Raw genomic sequence first — 23,624 nt, 5'->3', positions numbered from 1 at the left:
CAGTCAGCTGCAACCCTTCTATGAGTTGGATCGTAATGCGGCTGACCATCATTTCAGCACTCGACGTTGGTTTCTAGTTTTGTCCATTTTATTTGCATGACAGCACACATTCAAAGAAAAATGATGTAATTTTTGTACAATTTCCAGCTCACATTTGAAGAAGAACAGTGTAATTTTTGTGCAATTTCCAGCTTGCATTCAAAGATAAATGGCATAATCTTAGCGCAACATTGGTAATGTGCTATAGCAAGTGATCATTGGCCGCCACTGCCAACGTCTCTTCTGAAAATTATGTCACATTCACGATTTATACTGAGTACCGTAATAGCTATGATAGTTCTAAGACCTTCTTGTCAAAAGTTATTGAATAAGTAATAAAATATGTACTGTTTGGCCACGATTTTTAGATACTCTAAAGTTATAAATACTAGACCCTACCTCATCAATCTGATCTGCATCTGTATCCACTTCATACACCTCATCTTTCAGTTCCTCTGATTTTAGAATCCTGTAAAAGAAAAGTGATTAAAAGTTCTCATAAAAAATGGTAAAATTAGTACAAAGAGAATATGTTTAACCATGTACAGTTTTACAGGCCCCTTTAAATAATGAATCAGAGAGTAGATAAAAGGTGTGCTTCACATGCAGTGTGGTCAATATAGGAAAGAATAATGTAACTAGTTGTAACTGCTGGATGACAATATTAAGGAACAACAAATATAAATACTACATGATGTGAACTGCACTTAAAACAAGTATTTGACATATTATTCATCTCTGACACTTAACATTCTGAAAAAATATCAAGAAGTCAATGGGTGCACTTCTTAACATCCTCTGACATTACTGAACCAATATTATTGACAAAATACATGTTTGCTTTAGTTTTTAAGAAAATACAAGTAATTCTTATTAGGAAAAGACACAAAAATGTTCCAGGAAGTCTATTAAATGGATACTTCATAAATGAGAGAGAATAGGCTAATATTCTGGGAACATCATTACCCACATGACAAATGTTTTCCATGATTAAACTACAGCAAATTTACGAAATGCAAGCTACATAATTAAGTTCTCATTTAAATGAATTAGTTCAGTAAATGATACCAAGACACCAGCAGTCTGGTATTTGACTATTGTTCCTTCATTGTTTATTGTTTGAAAGAATAAGAGAAGGGTAATAATATCTAATATTGTCTTTACAGACAGCATGTGATGTGTGTAGTATTGTTAATAACATGTGTAGGAATTCAATAATAATATCACCAATCTACAGGTAACCACTCATTAGTTTTATTACAAAAACTTCATAAGATCCAATATATAAAAAATAACACTCACTTAGGTAACTCAAGGTATGTTCCAGAATATGCACTGTATTTGTAATGGATCAGATTCCAGTTACAAGTATAACTTTTCAAACATTCTCGTGTAAACAAACAGCAATCTGATGTTTCATAGTTTACAGGCACACTATGGTTAGTTGTCCTGTATCGTCTAGGAAGCACAACTTGCTAAAACAAAACAAGACAGCAAAGGAAACTAAGTAATTCAGCACTAATTCCCACTATTCAACAACATGTATTAAAGTTAAGTTTATTACTTACAGACACATCATCAGCAGGATAAAGTAATAGTTCTCGCTGAGGATCATTTTGGAGAAGTGTCTTGTTTTTTAAAATGAAAGTTTCAAAATCTATTGGGTCAACCAACTGAGGCTTGTTCTAAAATCAAGAGCACAGAACATCAACCATAAATATATGTTTTCATTAAAGCATTACACAAAATTATTAAATAAATAAGGACAAATCTTTGATCTGTGTACTTACAACAGAAACTCCATATTTGCAACAAAACCACATTTGCTGTAACAAGACACATGATAGATAAATGTTATAAACAGGAAAGAAATACATAACCTACTAGTACAAACACTGACAGCACAAAACAAAGAAGGAACCAAAACACTCACTAATTCCACACTGATCAATGAGTTTACACATCATTTGCAAATTTCATGAGCTGCTGCCACTTTGTTCTATCTGACACTGCTTCATTGCACACAGTGTTATCCCTCCCAGATTTCAGCTTTTTTTCAATTCCTATAACAGTCTAGTTTCTGGGTGTCTTGTAAGCGTTTTACCAGTCTGCAGCTATTCGGGCCGTCTCTTTTCTCAATTACTGCAGTGCACTCTAGCCAAAGCACTCCATTTCCTTCAATTTTCTTTACAACAATATTTTTAACTATAAATTTTCTTCTTATTACATATTCCGTAGCTTAATTTGATTCTCAGTGGCTTCCTGGTTATAACCACACTATGGCTTATATACGAGGGTAATCCCAAAAGTAAGGTCCCCTATTTTTTATAAGTACATAGACCTGTTTATTTCTACAATGGTTTACATCAGTTTACAGCTTGAACATTTAGCTATTTTTCGACATAATCACCATTCATGTCGATGCATTTTTGTAGACGCTGTGGCAGTTTTTGTATGCTCATGTCATACCAGCTCGCCGCCATGCTGTTCAGAAAGTTATAAACCTCTTCTTTCACCTCGTCATCGGAGCTGAATTGCTGGAACCACAATTAACGCTGACAAGTACTGTGAGACTCTGAAAAAACTCAAATGGGCAATTCAGAACTGGAGAAGAGGAATGTTGAACAAAGGCGTACACATTCTCCATGACAACGCTTGCCCACACATCGCTCAGCAAACCGTTGCTCTCCTGCAACAGTTCCAGTGGAACATAATCACCCACCCACCCTATAGTCCTGACTTGGCACCCAGTGACTATCACCTGTTCCCTAGGTTAAAAGAACATTTGGCCTGAAAGCGATTCAGCTCTACAAAAATGCATCGACAGAAATAGTGATTATGTCGAAAAATAGTTCAATGTTCAAGCTGTATACGGATATAAACCATTGTAGAAATAAATAGGTCTATGTACTTACAAAAAATAGGAGACCTTACTTTTGGGATTACCCTCATATTTCTCAGAACAATGCATTCAAACATTGTTAGCTTCTGTTTTTATATAGCTTTACGATATTGAAATGACATGGAAGGTTCTATGTTTAAATTTTACTGGCATAATAAGTATGTCCTTCAAACTGCACCAGGACTGTGATCCACATATTGTTAATAACATTTTCTTCATTAGCTTGTCTGTTTTTTGTTATTTCTCTAATCTGTTTCAACTGCTCCATTATTATTTCCCATTCTTTATGGTTTCATCACCTTGATTTTTGCTTCACCACTCTTCAGTCCCAATATTCAGTGCATTCCCCATAACACTCCCAATTTTTTTCACCAATTACCGATTTCTGTAATAATCCTGTCTTCCCAATGCGATAATCGTTTACTGTTTTCATTCCTTTTTCAACACCAGTATAAAATTAGGAAACACAACTTATACAGCCTCATCCAGTGAGTTGTCAGTTATTATCTTCAGTTAATCAGCTAGTATTCTACTAAATTTAACATTTTTCATTACTTCATTTAGTATATGTCTTGATGATTAACATATATCTTACGGTATACTCATTCCTTTCATTATACTGTAGAGAGATTTCTGGATGCAGTAGATCATCTTCGTGATGATGGGTTGATCTAATGCAAGATCATGTCTTACAGGCTTCAAACAATGGAGAAATAGTCACAAATATATGCTAAAAGTATGTCCACACAATGTATCTAGTGTCTTAAAACCACATAGAGTTCATGGGAAAATATGATCTACTGAGCACCAAAATGATAGAAAACCTAAACTTATAGATAGGGACAGGAGGATGGTTGTTATCTCTGATTTGATGAATACTGCCGAGAAAATGACTACTGAACTTAATACGCATCTGGAGGGCACAGTGTGAAGAAAATGTTTCATCTACATCCACATCATATTCCACAAGCCACCTAATGGTGTGTGATTGAGGGTACTTTTTGTGTGACTAACTGAGCCCTCCAACCCTGTTCCAATCGCGAACAGCACATGGGAAGAATGATTGTAAGCCTCTGTATCGGCTCTAATTTCTCAAATTTTCTCCTCATTGTCATTATGCGAGACATGTGGAGGGAAGCAATATGTTGTCTGACTCTTCTGGGGAAAGTGCTCCCTCAAAATTTCAGTAGTAAATCTCTCTCTGATGCACAATGCCTCTCTTGTAACGTCTGCCAATAAAGTTTGTTGAGCATCTCCATAATGCTCTCTCGTGCCAACTAAATGACCCCATGATGAAATGTGCCACTCTTCTTTGGATCTTCTTTACCTCTTCTTTCAGTCCTATCTGGTAGGGATTCCAGATAGATGAACAATACTCAAGAATCATTCGAACAAGCGCCTTATAAGCCACTTCCTCCATGGATGAGTTACATTTCCATAAGTTTCTTCCTACAAATCTGAGTCCGGCATTTGCTTTTCCCATTACTTGTTTTATGTGGTCATTCTACTTAAGGTCGCTCTGGATAATTATTCCTAGATCTTTTATGGCAGATACTGTTTCCAGAGATCCGTCATCAATAGTGTAGCTATACAGTAACAGATTTCCTCTCCTATATATGGGCAAAATATTATATTTATTTAGTTCAGGTCATCTGCCAGAGCCTGCACCATTCATCAATTCCCAGGAGATCATTCCAAAAATCGGTACTATCTTCTGGTGTCGCTACTTTGTTACAGATAACTGCATCATCTTTGAAGAGCCTTAGAGAGTATCCAATGCTTTCTACTAGATCATTTATATATGCTGTCAACAGTAATGACCATCTCATACTTCCTTGGTGTACTCCAGCAGTTACCTTTATATCTGCTGATTTTGTTCCATTAAGAGCAATGTGTTGAGTTCTGTCTGCAAGGAAGTCTTGAACCCAGTCGCAAATCTGCTCTGATACTCGATAAGCTCATATTTTTTTCACTAAATGTCAGTGCAGGATGGAGTCAAATGCCTTCCTGAAGTCAAGAAACACGGCATCAATCTGAGAGCCATTCTCTACAATGCTGCGGATCTGATGGAGGAACAGAGTGAGATGAGTTTTGCATGATCTCTGTTTGCAGTACCTGTGGCAATTTCTTTATAGAGGACATTTTTCTTCTCCAAGAATATCTCGTTCTTGAGCATGAAACATGTTCAGTAATTTTACAACAAATTGATGTAAATGATATTGGCCTATAATTGTGTGCATCCGTCCTATGGGCCTTCTTAAAAATGGGAATAACCTGCACTTTCTTCCAGTCATTACTGCCAGCAGAGGAAAAAGTTCTTTTGCATAATCTGTGTAGAATCTTATAATTATCTCATCCGGTTGGTTGGTTGATTTGGGAGAGGGGACCAAACAGTGAGGTCATCGGTCCCATCAGATTAGAGGAGAATGGGGAAGGAAAGCCGCTGTGCCCTTTCAAAGCAACCATCTCAACATTTGCCTGAAGCAATTTAGGGAAATCACAGAAAACCTACATCAGGATGATCAGATGCAAGTTTGAACCGTTGTTCTCCCAAATGCGAGTCCAGTGTGCTAACCTCACTAGATCTCATCTAGCCCTGATGCCTTTCCACTACTAACAATTGTTGTTGTTGTTTTTCTATTCCGCTATTGGTTATCTCAATATCTGCCGTTGTAATGTTGGTATGACAATTGAAAGGCGGGACCATGTTACAGTCCTCCATGGTGAAACAATTTCGGAAGACCAAATCCAATATTTCAGCCTTCTCTCGGTTATCTTCCATTTCAGTGCCGGTATGGTAATTGAGTGAATGAATAGATGATTTTGGCCCACTTACTGATTTTATAGATGACCAAAACCTCTTAGGGTTTTTATTCAGATCGGTTGACAATGTTTTACTTCCAAAGTCATTGAATGTTTCTCCCAATTCTCACCTTATACTCATTTTCGCTTCATTCAGCTATTGTTATCAGCTAGGCTTTTACTTCTCTTGAATCTGAGATAAAGTTCTCTTTGTGTACACAGGAGCTTTCTAACAGAGCTATTAAACCAAGGTGGGTCTTTCCCATCCCTTAAGACCTTACTCAGAACATACTTGTGTAGTGCATACTGCAGGATGCCTTTGATTTTTTTCTATTCGTTTTCCACATATTCGTTCTCATCACCGAATATTTGATGCTGACCGCTCAGATACTCTGAAATTTGTATCCTGACACTTGCTAAGCAAAAATATCTTCTTACCTTTCTTTGTCAGACCTGTTGTCATAGATGCCATCACAGTCTTATGACCACTGATGCCTTCCTCTACATTAACTGATTCGATTTTCAAACCAAGTGAATGAAACAGGACAAACCCTGAAGTATCAACAATTGAAAACATGTTACGTGAACTGTGGTGTCTATTTTTACACTGTTCCTTACACAGTATGTGTTTACTCAAGGCGGACACCATGCGAAATGTGCAGTACAGACTGCCTCCTTCCAACTGTGAAGTATGATAGAAGTTGTATAATGGTTTATACAGTTACATTATAGTTTTCAGCAGGTCATGTGATCACACTGAAAGAAAAGGCAACTGGTAATATATGTGAAGCCACTTTAGATAACTATTTTCATTAAATGTCATAAACATTGTTCTCAACAGAAGTTAGCATCTCTGAAGGTGATAATGATCACCTGTTCCATGGCTGGAAATGTCCGAGATTTACTTTATGTGAATGTTGTTGAAATAACATGGCCATCCTCCCCTCCAAAACAGCCAGAATTTAATTTCATCAAGCCACTGTGGTATGTATTAGAAACAGAATAGGATTGTTATCTTATTCAAGTATGTCTATGATACAAATGGAACAGCTCCTTTGTACCGACTGATTCAGAATCCTGTTGTCCATTACTGAGGAGGATTAATGCTGTTCTCAATGCAGAATGGTGCAGTTGGCAATAGATAAGAGCACAGATACCTGATATATCCTTATGTGATTCATATTAAATTGGAACAATGATTTATCTGGATCATGCCTCAGAATTTTCTCTTACTTTTGGTTTCATCTATGATTTGCTAATAGCATATGTACATATAAACTTGAAAATGCCTCTTATGTTGAAATTTGCATGTCATTCAAGGGTCATTCCAGATCAAACCATCCATCCAAAAGTAGATATAAAACCCAAGGTTTTTGTATTTGTTCCAAAATTTATATGTGAAATGTATGCATAAAGATAAGACAATATCCAAAGTTTCATACAATTCTATCACATAGTTTCTGAATTATCACCATTTAAAATTTTAGGCTAACTGTATTTCCAAGGGCGATTAAGATGTAACTAAAGTGTGTATGCTTTTACAGAATTTGAAGCAAAATCATTAGTTTTGAAGCTAAAGACTTGAAATTTTCACTGTTTTGTTGTAAATTAAACACTGAAACTGATACATCTACAAAATTCTGATTTATAATGTTCAATCATATTGAAAAACTATACTGAAACTCAAAATACTGTTAATTTCAAAACTGTAACATAGGCGTAGAAAATTATGAATAGCTAAAATCTCTCTCCAAATAACCCAACACAACCACATATTCTTGAAAACAGCATTCAATTAACTTTCAAATGGTGCAAAAAAAATCAGTGGGCTTCTGAGTTGTAACAATTTTATCTTATATTGAACTCAAAACAAGTTTTACCTATTCAAAACGTATAGAATAGCTGTTTTAAGATTCAAAATGGTTATAGTACAGGTTATATAGAGGTTGTATAGAAGTAAAAGGTTTTAAAATTATAATTTGGTACATCAGCTACTTAAAACAGTAATTTTTTCATACATTTTTGTTATGTAATTTTAAATTGGGACAAAAATTTTACTGTAATTGTAATTTTATTTATATTTTTGGTTTTATTTAGCTGAAGTTAAAGTCAAGAAACATACAACATTTTTGGAGTCATGAGAAGTGTGTTGAAGTTCAGATAAGGCAGTACTACTATGGAAGTATGCACATGAAACATTCACCAGTCAGCAGTCTGCCTGCTGTCTTCTGTCAAGACATGAAATTCAAGTCAGGACATGAAACCTTCCCTCCTCCCCCCACAGCCTGCCTGTACTGCAAGTCTATCTGTGTGCATTTGGCTCTGTTCAAGTTAACTGCCTAGTGTTTTGTGCTTAGTGACATTTTAAATAATAGTTATATAAACACAGTTATAATTTTATTTTTGAAACTATTGTTTTGTGTGTGTGTGTGTGTGTGTGTGTGTGTGTGTGTGTGTGTGTTTTCTTACAATGGAAATAAAAGCAAGTTCAAGTAAAAATGAAATTAATTTTAAGTGTTCAGCAGGTTTATTACTAAATTTTTCATGTGAAAATACTTCACTGACAAAGAGCAAAGACATTTATTTAATTTCAGAAAAGCTGTCTAAAGAAGAAGTAGAAATTTTAGTTTGGCATACTAATAAGCAGTACAGTGAAACAGATGATATTTGTTCCCATCATTTGTGTTATTTTTTAAAGTATTTTGAAAAAAAAAAACAAAAATCCTATTGTGATCCATTTAAGAAACATTCTGTACCTTTAACAAACAAGAAAGATTTGAGGATAATTACTCTGGAAAAAGCAAAATAAGAACATTAGTTTAGTGCCAGGAAAGCTATTGTGCAGTACATGTAGAAAACTGTTGAATGAGGCAACACCTACTTCAGATCATGAAGATATTGCTCTACTTGAAAGTGATGAAGCAAATGAAAGTGAATTAATCAAGGCAAAAAGAGTAGTAGACAGAGAAAAGTTGAATGAAACACTTTTAGGACTGGATGTGACACCACTTAAACTTTAGTCATTTTCTACCCAATCAAAGAAAAAATATGCTGAAAGTAAGTTTAAAAAGGCAAAAGACCTGATTTAAAAAGTTTTCATTTGTTTTGAAAGTACAAGAATCCAACGATTCAAGTGAATCTGACAGCACAGCTCAAGGTAATGAATTGAAGACAAAATCTGCAGATTTTGATCATTTAGTGGATGCTATAAAGGAAAAACTCAAGACAAACTTAACCAAACGGGGGTAAAATACAGATATCAACAATCACTCCAAAGTCTTGGTCTCGCAGAAAACCAGCGGAAAAATATAATGTATCAGAATATTTAGTGCTATAAGCCAGAATGCTTGCAAATGGGAAAGGTATTTTGGTTTTGACAGAACCCAAACATGGCAGAACCCTTCCCCAATGAATAATAGACACTCTACAACTGTTTTATGAGGATGATGAATTTTTTTACATGTTTACAGGTGCTAAAGACAAAGCTAGTATAAAAAAATACTTACAAGAAGAAAAGAATTCTTTTATGCAACTTAGAGGAACTATTTGTGTTTACAGAAAAACACCCAAATGTTTAAATTGGATTTTCCAAATTTTGCTCCTTGAGGCCGAAATGGTGTGTGCTTGTTGGTTCACCTGGATTTCACAGTGTGTATGTTTGCTTGTACCACCAAAACATAGAGCTTTTAGCAAATGTTCTGAACCAGCATGATAAAGAATCAATACACACTATGATGGACAAATTGGTTTGTGATAAATCAGGGACTGTATGTTAAGACACTGTGATGTGTGCCTGAAAACAAGTGAATCACTGCAGCTCCATCTAAGAGGAATACTAGAAGACTACGATGAAGATGAAGACATTAAATTTTCACAGTGGGTTTCAAGTGATGGCAGAATGACTTTACAAACAATGCTACTACCTTGCACAGAGTTTACTGATTTTACTATATATAACATTGAGTCTCTGATACCTCATTCTTACATCACAAAAACTCAACACTCTTACATGAAACAGAGAAAAGAAAGTTTGGCATTTAATGAGGTTTTAGTTATTATGGATTTTTCAGAAAACTGTGACTTCATTCTGCAAAATGAAGTGCAATCCTACCACTGCGGCCACTTGAGCTGCTCAGTTCATTCAGTAATGATTTTTTCTAAAAATGAAGATTCCACCATAAAAGAAACATCACTGAGTTTCATTTCAAATGATCTAAAGCATGATGTGCCATTTGTTTATTCAGTACAAGAAAAAAACCACAGATTTCATAAAGCAAAACTTTCCTGACATTGACCAAATTGAGTGTTTTACAGATGGTTGCAGTGCTCAGTACAAAAACTTCAAAAGCATGATAAATTTATGTTTTCATTATAAAGATTTTAAATTAAATGCAAGCTGGTCATTTCATGCTACGAGACATGGTAAAACAACATGCAATGTGATCGGGGTCACAGTCAAGAGAACTGTTTTAAAAAAAAAAAAAAAAAAAAAAAAAAACTTGCAGAGCAGCAGGCAAAGTGAGCAGATAATAAACGCTGAAGAAATGTAAAATTTTTGCAAAAGTTTTTTTCTCAAAAATATATTTTTTCTTTTTAAAGAAAAAAGAAATTGAAACTAAAAGAACAATGCTTGAAACCAGATTTCCAATTGGTCAAACAATACCGGGTACAAGAAGTTTCCATTATTTTAAGCCAGCTTCTTGTGAAAAAATTACAGCCGAATGAGTGAGTTCAGACTTGGAAATTTTGTTGAAACAACATATTTTTATGACTATCCCAACTATTAAACCTAACCTACATTCTTTCATGGAACACGTTTATCAGCAAAACTGGTGGATAGGAATTTTTAGGTACCTGAGTGACCCTGTTTTGCTCAGTAAATGTCTTCATGAGGGCACTCAGAATGAAAATGAAAGTTTCAATCATTGCATATGGGAAAGATTATCCAAGAATGTTTTTGCAGGACTAAATACATTGAAAGTTGGTGTACTAGACGCAGTGATATGCTTCAATTATGGAGTGATAGGAAGGTTGGATGTCCTGAGAAATTTAGGCATAAAATGTGGCTCTAATATGGAAGATCAATTACTTGCGTGTGACAGATAACGGGTGTATGAAGCTGCAAGATTCGCTCTTCAAGTTACCAAAGAAGCAAGAAATGCTAAAAGGAATGCCAAGAGGAAGCTCGAAGATAAAGAAATGCTGCAGGAAGAAGACTATGCTTCAGGAATTTTCTGAGACATAGTTTAATTGGACTCATATCTTCATTAGCAATTTCCCACAAGTTGTATTTTTCAGAATTCAGGTACAAATATTTCCTAAAGTTTATAAAACATTGCTCTAATTTTTTCTGTAACTTTCAATAGTCCATACTTACGTAGCAAACCTAAGCTTTATTGCAGAATAAACTAAATTATAAAAAATAACATTTTTATTAGGAAAACAATTATAAAAATCAAACTGTAAGATGTGATATTTTTTATCCTTGTAATATACATAATAGGTGGAATTAAATAAGTCTAGTACCTACGCCATCATGTCATGCACATCTGGTAAAAATGCGGTCTCCTTCAAATGTATAACAATGGATTAAATGGTACCTCAATTTCAGGAAGCATTTTGGAAAAAAATTCCATCAATTTCTATGTAATTTTTTTTAATAATCTTAAGCGGTTCAAAATACTTCTAAATTGTTTAGAAAGTGTGCTGCATTACATGATATCAACAAAAAATCTGTAAAACATATAAATTATAAACAGTGCCTGATAGAAATAGGGGTTGATTTTTACACGATATTGAGCCAGAAAAGTACCCTGTGTGCTTATAATGCCCCCAACCAAACTGTCAATGCAATCCTCCAATGTCTATTTTTATTGTCAGGTAAAGAATTTGATCAAAAACCTTCAAAACTATTCTTATCTCACAAAGAGAGGAAAAGCAATCACATTCCGAGATGACTGCATCAAAATACATTCCACTGTATTGTAGTGTCGCAGAATAGTAAAGAGTTGGAAACTTGGAATATTGTCAAAGTTTCGTTGCCTATGCCGAGAGCCAGAGGCAGTACGTTACCCAAGAGGTAGGAGGGTTGCACATATCGGAATGTGTCGTCACACAGGGGCAATGGCCTGGTTACACACAACAGGCGAGAGAGAATTGCTTAGCACGCGGGTTTGTGTTAGACGGAGACTTTCGTAGAGTGCAAGACAGAGGTATAGCGTCAGCTATACTGCATTTCACAACTTCGCGTAAGTCTGCCGTAACAACATGTAACTCTGCCGCAAGAACACCTAAGGGGCGAGTACGACAAATGAATCAGCAGTTTAAGTGAACGAATGCGTTCATTACGAACGAGCATGACGTCAGGATGTCGCTTGTGCTTCCTTTAAATACGCCAGCTTTGATAGCAACAAGGCACCCGCAGTTAGACTTGCAGTTAGATGTGTACTGGGTCGCTGCGTAGCGCTCAGTTCGGTGATCGACATGTTAATCTTTATTAAGGAGATATTGCAGTAAGGGCAGCTCATCCAGCAGCAGACGTGAGGGGACAGTACCAGCTCTGGTCCTCTCTGCTGCCGCTGTCAGTCATCAACGCAGGATTAGCAGACATCACGGCAGACTCGCTCGCCGCCAATGCTGACCACATCAGTGAGCCATCGTCGAGATCGTGCGGGGCCTAGGCCCTGTGCATTCACCGTCACAACCGGGTGAGCCGACGACACTGAGGGACTGCAGCCCTTTCCGCCCGTCCATCGCGGACGAGCCACCAGGAGGAGCAGGGAAGAAGATGGGGTGAGATAGAGTACACGCCGCACTACGAGAACGCCTCTCATGCCGACAACGCTGGAACTCCAACCCGGAGCTTCATACACGCAGCGGCTTGCTTTCCGCAGCCGAGCCGGTCAGCCAGCCGGGCACCACCAGCCACGTGCAGCCGAAGTGCGAAGTAAGGACATTCCTTCACTACATCACAGCACACGGTGCTGCGCTAGCAAGACATGGCCCAGAGCTGCTGTCATCGCTACAAGTCAGCGAGGACTCGGGGAAGGTGGTCGATATCACCAAGCCACATTGTACTCGGCAGGAATAAAGGTGTTATGAATTAATAATGTTTCTTTGGCGTTTATGACACTTCTACAGCAATTTCCTAGCATCCTGACAACTGAAGAGGTCACCGCTCGGCCATCCAGTCCACCATAGGCGACCGGGACCACCGGGGGGCCTACAGATTTGGTGTCAGAAGTCCTCACGCCCACCGCCTACAGTGTCTTGAAAGGAGGATATAAGATGATATCAACAAAAGCAAAACGAGGATAATGGAATGTAGTCGAATTAAGTTGGGTGATGCTGAGGGAATTAGATTAGGAAATGACAGACTTAAAGTAGTAAAGGAGTTTTGCTATTTGGGGAGCAAAATAACTGATGATGGTCGAAGTAGAGAGGATATAAAATGTAGACTGGCAATAGCAAGGAAAGCGTTCATGAAGAAGAGAAATTTGTTAACGTCGAGTATAGATTTAAGTGTCAGGTAGTTGTTTCTGAAAGTATTTGTATGGAGTGTAGCCATGTATGGAAGTGAAACATGGACGATAAATAGTTTGGACAAGAAGAGAATAGAAGCTTTCGAAATGTAATGCTACAGAAGAATGCTGAAGGTTAGATGGGTAGATCACATAAATAATGAGGAGGTATTGAATAGAATTGGGGAGAAGAGGAGTTTGTGGCACAACTTGACAAGATGAAGGAAACCGGTTGGTAGGACATGTTCTGAGGCATCAAGGGATCACAAATTTAGCATTGGAGGGCAGCATGGAGGGTAAAAATCGTAGAGGGAGACCAAGAGATGAATACACTAAGCAGATTCAGAAGGACGTAGGTTGCAGTAAGTACTGGGAGATGAAGAAGCTTGCACAGGATAGAGTAGCATGGAGAGCTGCATCAAACCAGTCTCAGGACTGAAGACGACAACAACAACAACAACAACTACAACAAGGGAAACAGTTGGGAAACGTACTTGTTACCAGTCAGATGTACTGTGTGTAATTTAAAGGGGCATGGGGAGCGATGCACGAAGTTTGTACCAGTACAATGTTCAATTTGTAGACGATTTGGTCATGCAGCGCACAATTGCAGAGAGTGTCGCTGGGCAATAACAAGGCGGAAGAATTAATTTTGTTTAGTTGTGCATTGTGAGTCTTGTTTGTCTTCTGGTGTGTAGTGCTCAACTGTGACAAAGGAGTTGAGTAGCTAGTGTAGTTATTGTTCTGAGGATTAAATTCAGTATAGAGTAAGTTGTTGGTAAGAGTCGCAAATGGGTTCAAGTGAGTGCAAGTCAGTAGTAATGTCCAACCTTGCAATATATCCTTCAGTAGCTAACCTCATCACGTCTTTCTCGGGTAAAACAACAGAGGATGTCACACCATTCATTAACAATGTTTTGGCAACAGCTGCAATGAGTAATTGGTCGGACGTAACTACGTTACGTATGGCAAATTTGTGACTTGCAGGGGAAGCCAAGATGTTCGTGATGTACCATGAGACACTTAGTAAGGCGAGCACGTTTGAAGAATTGGCAGATGGGTTACGACAAAGATATCATAAGCAAAATAGTCCAAGATTTTTTAGGGAGAAGTTAGCTAATTTGACACAGAAGGTCAATGAGACAGTGGAGTCTTTCAGATAGGATACAGAAAATTAATTAGCAGACCTATGAATTATTGGGTAATCCTGATGCGGATCGTGTATTACTACGAGAGGCATAAAACAGAGCCCTTGATGTATTCCTCAGGGGAATTCCTGCAGTATTTTCTCGTAGGGTTAGGATGGAGAATCCTGGGGATCTAGCTGCAGCACTGTGTATTGCTACGCATCTGCAGGAGACAAACATTGCAACAAGGGCTCGCAATGATAAACGCATCTTTGCGTCGGAGAGGAATTGTTGTGGGAGGAAAGGTCATGTGAAGGCTCAATGCAGACAGCCGCAATGCTAGGCTTGTAAACACTACGGTCACAAGGCGAATGAGTGTTGTAGTAAGCAGAATAGTAACGGGAATAAACAGGAAAAAGTGTTAAACGGGAACGGGAGTGTTTCGTCCGTCGGAAGACATTCCCGGTAAGCAGAAGTATGGTGAAAACTAGTACAGAGACGGATTGTTGCTTGATGGGTGTTGTAAGGAATAACAGATGTAAGTTTTTGATTGATACAGGGGCACATGTATCTGTTGCTAGTCTAGACCTCGTGGGTAGGAGAAGACTAAGGTACCCCTAGGTATAGATTATGTGGAGTAGGGAATAATGAGTTGCAATCATTGGGTACAACACAGCTCGTTTTTAAGATTGAAACTGTAGAGTTCAGAGAGCAAATGGAAGTGTTGCCAACTGTGGGTCAAGGGTATTCTGTGATTCTCGGACTGGACTTCCTCGATAAACACCATGCCAAAATTAATCTTTCACAGCGTACAGTTGAACTTAGTGAAAACTTGTTTTCAATGAGTACAACAGCTGTAAATGTTTCTACATCGCGAGGTGCATCCATTGCTAAGATGTCACCAATTGAACCGCGTACAAGGGCATTAAAGATGATTACGCATGTCAAAGTGCCTTCGGGTACAGGGAAGTTAGTTTGGTTGTCAGTAGGTACCGATGTACCACAGCAGAGACTATGTGTGGTGGAGCCACTGCAGAGCAATGAAGCATTGGATGAAATGCATTGTTTTATTAGGAGGAGCGTTGCGCGTGTAACGGATATAAATGGGGAACTGATGATTCTGGTCAGTGTAGATAATTTTGGGGCAGATGAAGTGGATCTCCCAAACGGTTTAGTGGTAGCAAGTTTGGAAATATTCGATGATGAGGATATAGGTGAATCCCAAAGTGATTATAATGTCAAGCAAACCGTCAAGGCATCTGTACTACGTGATAAGATTCGTCATTTGGAGAATGGTGATCGGAAAGCTATGGAAGCTTTGTTATTAGAGTATTTAGATTTGTTTAATTCAAAAAGTCCACTACCAGCAACTCCTATTACACAGCACCGTATACCGACTGGAGATAGTCCGCCGGTCTATAGAAAACCATACAGGATAGTGAAACACCTACAACCACTAGTGGAAGAATTTATTAATCAACAACTAAGGGACGGTATTATAGAGAACAGTGAAAGCCCGTCGTGGTCTGCCAACATAGTGGTAGTTCCTAAGTCATCGGACGGTACTATAAAGTATAGGTTTTGTTGTGACTATCATTTTTTGAACACATGAACTGTAACAGATGCGTATCCAACACCGAATATCATAGAAACATTGTATAACCTAGGTCGGTGTAAATATTTTTTGACACTAGACCTAAAGAGTGGGTACCATCAGATAGAAGTAAGTCCCGAGGATAGACCAAAGGCGGCCTTTACAACAAGCCTTGGTCACTTTCAGTATCGCAGAATACCATTTGGGTTGAAAAACGCTCCTGCTACTTTCCAGCATCTGTTAGATGGTGTGCTTCGGGGACTGAAACCGAAGATTGCTATGGTATACCTCGATGATATTGTTACTTTTTCGCGTAATATAGAAGAGCATGTGGAACGACTGAATGAAGTATTTAGTAGGCTAAGAGCGGCAAATCTTACGCTTAATGTCGAGAAACGTCAGTTTGCTCAGACGCAAGTGACTTATCTTGGGATATTATCAGTCAGGATGGGGTAAGAACGGATCCTCGTCTAACGCCGGCTGTGCATGGTTTTCCAGTACCACAGACCACTAAACAAGTTCAGCAATATGTTGGTTTATGTAATTACTACAGACGATATGTAAAGGGGTTCGCGGAAATTGCACATCCATTAACGAGATTGTTAAAGAAAGGTGTTAAGTTTGAATGGACAGCACAGTGTCAGGAGGCATTCGAGAAGCTCAAACAGATACTAACATCAGACCCAGTGTTGATACTTCCTGATTTCGAACAAGAGTTCATACTATCTAGTGATGCTAGTAATATTGCTGTAGGTTGTATTCTTTCTCAGAGGGTTAATGGACAGGAACATCCAGTGGCTTATGCTTCCAGGCAACTGAATAAGGCAGAGAAGAATTATTCAACTGTAGAGAAAGAAATGTTAGCAGTGATTTACGGTATCTAGTATTTTTGCTGTTATTTGTATGGGCGTAAGTTCAAGGTGATTACAGATCACGCAGCATTGAAGTGGTTGTTGGGGTTGAAAGATCCTTCGAGTCGTTTAACGAGATGGGCACTGAAACTAAGTGAATTTGACTACGAGGTAATTCACAAACCAGGGGTAAAACATATGAATGCAGATGCGCTTAGTAGAAAAATAGCAGCTGTACAAGTTGTGGGCATAAGTGAGAAGGAGTGGATAAAGTCGCAAGCCACCGACAGAGAGTGTCAATTGTTGCGAACGCAACCGCAGTTTGAAATGCAGAATGGGTTGCTTTGCAGGAAGACGAAATGCGGACTACGCGTCGTAGTACCGGAGTCGTTGAGAAAAGAAGTGTTGAAACAAGTGCACGACCATGTATTGTCGGGTCATGGTGGTAAAAGAACGACTGATAGACGGGTAGCTGAAAGGTTTTGGTGGAAGACACGTCGCAATGATGTAGAGCAGTATGTGCAAAATTGTATACCGTGTGCACAGAGAGCAGATTTAAGTCATCAGAAAATTCAGTTACAGAGACTACCTGAAGCGGATCGTCCGTTCGCATTCATTGGATTAGACGTAATCGGAGCATTTAACAAGACCCAAGCAAGTAATCGATACTTATTAACAATATTAGATCATTTTTCCCGATACCTGGTAATGGTAGCTATTCCAGATCAGAAGGCAAGCACTGTTGCGCAAGCCCTGGTAAATAACTGGTTGCTGAAGTATGGTGTGCCTGGTACTATAATTACAGATCAGGGTAGTAACTTTATGTCGGAGCTGATGAAGCAGTTATGCCGTTTATTGAAAGTTAAGAAATTGCAGACAAGCCCATTTCATCCTCAGTCGAATGGAAGAACAGAACGGATTCATAGGACATTAGTTAAGATGATTAGTCATTACGTAAATTCAGAACACACGGATTGGGACGTATATTTAAATCTGTTGACAAGTGCATATAACGCGAAAGTTCATACAGGAACGGGGCTCTCGCCGTATGAGGTAATTTGGTCGGAAAATGCCATCACCATTTGATGTGCTCAAACCTCAGGTAGGTTCACAGGATGAGTCAGTGAAGAATTTCGCAAAGAAATTGAGAGAGATTTGGCAAAAAGTGTGGCGTGCTAATACTAAAACTTTGGAGACACAAGAGACTATTGGGCACAGAACAGGCAAACTGCCACAATACAGAATTGGTCAATGGGTATTGTTGGCTAATCCTTATGTTCCAAAGGGTAAAATGAAGAAGTTTTTGACGAAATATTCTGGACCGTATCAGGTAAATGAAATAGTGTCTCCAGTGAACGTAAAGTTGCAGTTACCAACCAAGTCATCAATAGTTCATGTGAGTAGGATTAAGCCGTTTAAGGGCGCAGTGGATGCGTTACCACAGATTCCTCCAGCAGTAACAAAGGGTGTGAGGGTACCGAAGCTAAAAGAAGAGCTGAGGAACGTTCCATACACACTAAGGTCTAGGGATAAGTAGATTAAGTGTCCTCGGGGAGGAACATGTTGTATTTATCGTTATTAGGTAAGAGGGTATGTGTAGTTTTTACTTGTCATTTGTGTGTTTTAAACATGGTAAGGAAGGGAGCGATTGACATGGCTTCCTTTTCCTTCAGGTGCTGTGCCAGGATGTGGCCCAGGAAACTTGTCGTCAGTTTGGTACTGCTACACTATTGCAGAGGAGAGATGGTGCAGGTGCAACCACCAGATAAGGGAATTTTGTTTGCAAGACAATTAGATGTGGTATTGTCAAGCCACAGGTGGACAATTGCGTTCACGTATAATATATGGGGTGTGAGGAATGATGTACAGACACTATAGGATAGGTTTATGGCGCTACAGGCGGCCACGGAGGAGGAGGAGGGGTTGTTTCAAGACATATGGAATGAGTATCAGGAATTGAAGCTCTCGTACGAAAAGCTGAGAAGGCAGCTGCAACAAGGAACAGAAGGTTTGACAGACTGTTTCAGGGGAAGTGTTTTTATTTGTCCAGCAAAGGAGGTGGCAACCCACAATCATTCGTGTGAGATGTAATTGTTCTTGGGGAATATGGGAACCTTAGAATGCGAAAAGAAGGTGTTACTTCCGAGACCAAAATTTCAGAAAGTTGGGGAACATTGGATTTACTCTGTGTTCGAACTAGAGACCATAGTTGCCACTTGTTACAGAAATGGTAGATTGACAGATATATCAAGGCTTGAATTGCAGGGCAGTGGGTTATTGATTAATGACACTGGATGTGAAATAGTGGGGAAGCATTTTCACCTACCAGCTACTTTCAGGGGTACAACAATAATTAACGTGACACAGCCTATCTTGTATTATCCAGCGGAACTGCCACACACATTGCCTCGCCAGAACCTGACGTTTATTAACAAGTCCTTGGATCCCACATTGCTACAATCTTCAGATAACCTGATTATCTCAGAAAAAGAGCAGATCTCAGTTAATCAACTACTGCAGCACGTGCAGCAATATCGGGAGAAACGTAAGCAAAACACAATTATATTTGGTGTTTCAACAACTAGCATAATCTTAGTTCTAGTGTTTATTTGTGCAACTTACTTTTGTATATGGAAGAAGATGTCTCGTTCTGAAATAACAACCGTACATCAAATACCTACGGGATGGATCAGGAATAGTGGAACATAATATAAATAGATTGGAATTAGTATTAAGTGTAAGTAGATTATTAGCCGATAAGAAAAGTTTGACAGTGTTGAAGGAGTAGTTGTAAGATACCTGTAGAGTATAAGGAAGTATGACGTGCACAACCAGTAAGTCCAGAATTGTAAAATTCAGGACGAATTTTCTTAAAGGAGGGGGATGTGTAGTGTCGCGGAATAATAAAGAGTTGGAAATGTGGAACATTGTCAAAGCTTCGTTGCCTATGCCGAGAGCCAGAGGCAGTACGTTACCCAAGAGGTAGGAGGGTTGCACATATCGGAATGTGTCGTCACACAGGGGCAATGGCCTGGTTACACACAACAGGCGAGAGAGAATTGCTTAGCACGCGGGTTTGTGTTAGACGGAGACTTTCGTAGAGTGCAAGACAGAGGTATAGCGTCAGCTCTACTGCATTTCACAACTTCGCGTAAGTCTGCCGTAACAACATGTAACTCTGTCGCAAGAACACCTAAGGGGCGAGTACGACAGATGAATCAGCAGTTTAAGTGGAACGAATGCGTTCATTACGAACGAGCATGACGTCAGGACGTCGCTTGTGCTTCCTTTAAATACGCCAGCTTTGATAGCAACAAGGCACTCGCAGTTAGTTAGATGTGTACTAGGTCGCTGCGTAGCGCTCAGTTCGGTGATCAACATGTTAATCTTTATTAAGGAGATGTTGCAGTAAGGGCAGCTCATCCAGCAGCAGACGTGAGGGTACAGTACCAGCTCTGGTCCTCTCTGCCGAGCCGGCCAGCCAGCCGGGCACCACCAGCCACGTGCGGCCAAAGTGCGAAGTAAGGACATTCCTTCACTACATCACAGCACGCGGCGCTGCACTAGCAAGACGTGCGGCCCAGAGCTGGTGTCATCGCTACGAGTCAGCGAGGACTCAGGGAAGGTTGTTGATATCACCAAGCCACATTGTACTCGGCAGGAATAAAGGTGTTATGACTTAATAATATTTCTTTGGCATTTCTGACACTTCTACAGCCATTTCCTAGCATTCTGATAACTGGAGATGTCACTGCTCGGCCATCCAGTCCACTGTAGGCGACCGGGAGCACCGGGGCGCCTACAGTACATCATCAGTATCCTCAACAATAATTGATGAAATGATGCATAACATCTCATTTGCTGTCAAATGAGAGATAGGAGAGAACAATTTATGAAAATAAACCAAGTTTTTTAATAGAAGCTTTAAAATAACAATATAATAATTAAAATGAGACATTTATAATGTGTGCCAGATTCTGAGAAAAATACTGCTTCTCCTGTTCTATGCTCAATATCACTCCAGCATGTGTAAATCATCAATTGCAAAATGATAAAAGTATTTAGTTTTATATATGAAGCACTTGGTTCAACTTACAATCCCTTTCTGGAAATTTATTTGCAATATCAAACTCTTATTTGCCTTTACTTTTCATGCCTTTTATGAAAGTGTTAACATGTACAATATACTGAGCATTCTTTATGATTACTTGCAGTGTAACATAAAAACTGAACGTAAAAAAAAAGATATCTGTACAGGGATTCAAGCATATGACCCTCGGATTACCATTCTCCTCTCTTACTGTTACACCAACCACTCCCTGGAAACTGCACCAACATTAATTGCTCATGCCTCGCCTACACATCACAAAAATGCTATTTTTTCTAACCACTTGGCTGTATGAAGCTCCCACTTCTGCCCCTTCCATTTTTGGCCAAGCACAGGACATAAAAAAGAAGGATGAAACTGATTATGGTGAGTAAGCACAATCCTCTTTTGCATTGTGTTGTGAGTTGACAGAAGTGCAACTGTGAATGAGCTATGGAATCAACAAACACAAGACAACATAATTAACAGTAACAACCACAGAGAACAACACTTCTGAATCAGCAAATCTCCTATGATTTTGAAAGTTACCTTTTTAAATGCAGTTCAGTGATTAACTGTTACAACAAACATGTAGTAAGAACACATATCTGTAATTTGCCAAAGGTAATGTGCATAGACAATAATGTAAATAAATATGTAATACAAAATAGTTTGACTATTATCAGAACTGTGACTTGAATAACTCTTACCTTCTGTCTCAGATGGACTGCAGAATAAATTAAATAGTGTATGCTGACACACAGACTAATATTATTTAAGGAGAATTGGAATGTATATATATTTAAGAATTCTGTAATTGAGTTGAATTAAATCTGAATCTCAACTAATAATTTTTTGTGTCCAATATTTAACCAAGGTTGTATTTTTACTGTGTATGGTTAAGAATAACAGACTGGCTTTATTTCACACATTTTAATGGTTCATTTCATGTATTCTTAATAAGTGTGAATGATAAAGGGGGTGTAGGGACCTGGTGCAGACACTGCCCAGTGGGAAACCAGAGTATCGACGGGAACCGAAGTACAAGGTACGCAACGAATACTATCCTGAACCCAACACGAAGCTTTCTCCAGGGCTCAAAACCTTGCTAATCATTTAGATAACATATTCTCAAGCTTCCAGCCAAGGCAAGTGGGCATAAATCCATGAGCTTTCAGCCGAATACTCCTCAATCATTGTCAAGTGGTAACTGACTGCAGTGTGGTCGCTGGTGTCATATTTTCAGAGCCATGGGACCACATGTGGCATCACTGCTGGCACTCAGACCATTGCTATACAAGACAATATTTTTGGCTCACATCTACTGAACTGGCTTTAATCTCTCCATGTTCTCATTCCTCACTGTAATCAGCAGCAAGCTGCTTTTCTACTGGGTATGACATTAACTTTTTATTTCTATAGGTCCTTTATTACACTATCTTGGATTCCCGTAACCTTTATCATCATAAGGATGCCATTGGATGCATTTCCAAGCATCTTCAAATCCTGTCAATTCTCTGAATAGTGTAGTTGCAGACATCTTGTTTTCAGTCCTGGATTGCACTATTGTGCACACTGTCTGCTCGATGCAATACTGTCCACCTTTAGCTATGAAGCCTAAATAATCTTTTACAGCCCTAATAAGCTGGAAGTCTGAAGAATGATTTGATGTAATGTCTCTTCAGGATGTAGCTAATCTTCCCTGTCACTGACAGACAAAAGGGCAAAACATAAGCTTTTACTCTTTTTCTTGTCAGTGTTCTCCTTGCAGATACCCTGTGAAACTGTTTTATACTTGTTGCTCTTTACACTCATTCTCAAAGTAAATTTTTCATAGGAAGTTTTGTTCTTGTGGCAAGTTTTTTAGTATCAGAGACAGCTTCCGCTCCATGAACCAAGATAGTAATAACTGTGCTCTTTTAGTTGGTTGTTTGGTGGTTAAGGGACTAAACAGTGGGGACATCAGTCTCTCATTCAAAGGATACTCCATCTGGAATAGTGACATTTGCCAGAAATCTGACTGAAGTGTGATACTATGTAGAATTGGTGAAATCAAGACATTGAGAGCAATATTTATTCCAGAGATGACAAATAATTGCATGAGAGATAAAAAAATGTGTGTCTATAGGCCAGAGAGCGGAAAAGAGCCCCACAGGGCTCATCTGCAGTGAGAGCCATACAAGGATACGACAGTAATGGAATAAACAATTCCTTCTACCTGAATGGAGAGGAGCTCATAATAGCAAAAGTGGAGAGGCTAAAATCATAATGAACACTAGTAGAACAGACAACAGCAAAACAAAGTGGTAGGAATCATCAGGTTGGTAGGTGATTGAGGCACAATAAAACAGAGTAAAAGAGGAATGACCAGAACAGAAGACAAGAAGGTAAATGTCCAGCACTTGCCAGGACCAGCATGCAGCGGGATGCATCTCAATCTCACCCACCATAAAAGCAATTTAAAGAGTTAGATCTGAAAATAAAAACTACTTTCATATGGAATAAATGAAGAACTATCTGAACTGTCAGCACATCGACCACCAGAGGCAGAGAATCCATATGAGAATGCTTGGCGTGGATAGGAGAGCACAATACGGGGTTCGCTCATTACATAATATAAAACTACGGGTTACACTGATATGAATGATGCAGAGGAGATATAAGACAGTACATTCCTTCTGGCAGGAACAGATTGAAGAATG

At 38.8% G+C, this 23,624-nt stretch overlaps 1 protein-coding gene across 1 annotated transcript in view; it reads right to left on the bottom strand.

Moving 5' to 3' along the window:
• The window catches only part of LOC126191417 (dedicator of cytokinesis protein 9), a 374,795-nt gene that overhangs the window by 333,527 nt on the left and 17,644 nt on the right, over positions 1-23,624 (bottom strand). The window contains exons 2-4 of the mRNA XM_049932289.1: positions 1,608-1,724; positions 1,342-1,514; positions 439-508 (exon numbers count right to left, since the gene is read on the bottom strand). Of these exons, the coding sequence (XP_049788246.1) occupies positions 439-508; positions 1,342-1,514; positions 1,608-1,724 (360 nt within the window). The remainder of the gene's footprint in view (positions 1-438; positions 509-1,341; positions 1,515-1,607; positions 1,725-23,624) is intronic.

This window comes from Schistocerca cancellata, chromosome 6 (genome assembly GCF_023864275.1).
Source record: "Schistocerca cancellata isolate TAMUIC-IGC-003103 chromosome 6, iqSchCanc2.1, whole genome shotgun sequence".
Classification (NCBI taxonomy): domain Eukaryota; kingdom Metazoa; phylum Arthropoda; class Insecta; order Orthoptera; family Acrididae; genus Schistocerca; species Schistocerca cancellata.
This window is presented reverse-complemented; position numbering and strand designations above follow the sequence as displayed.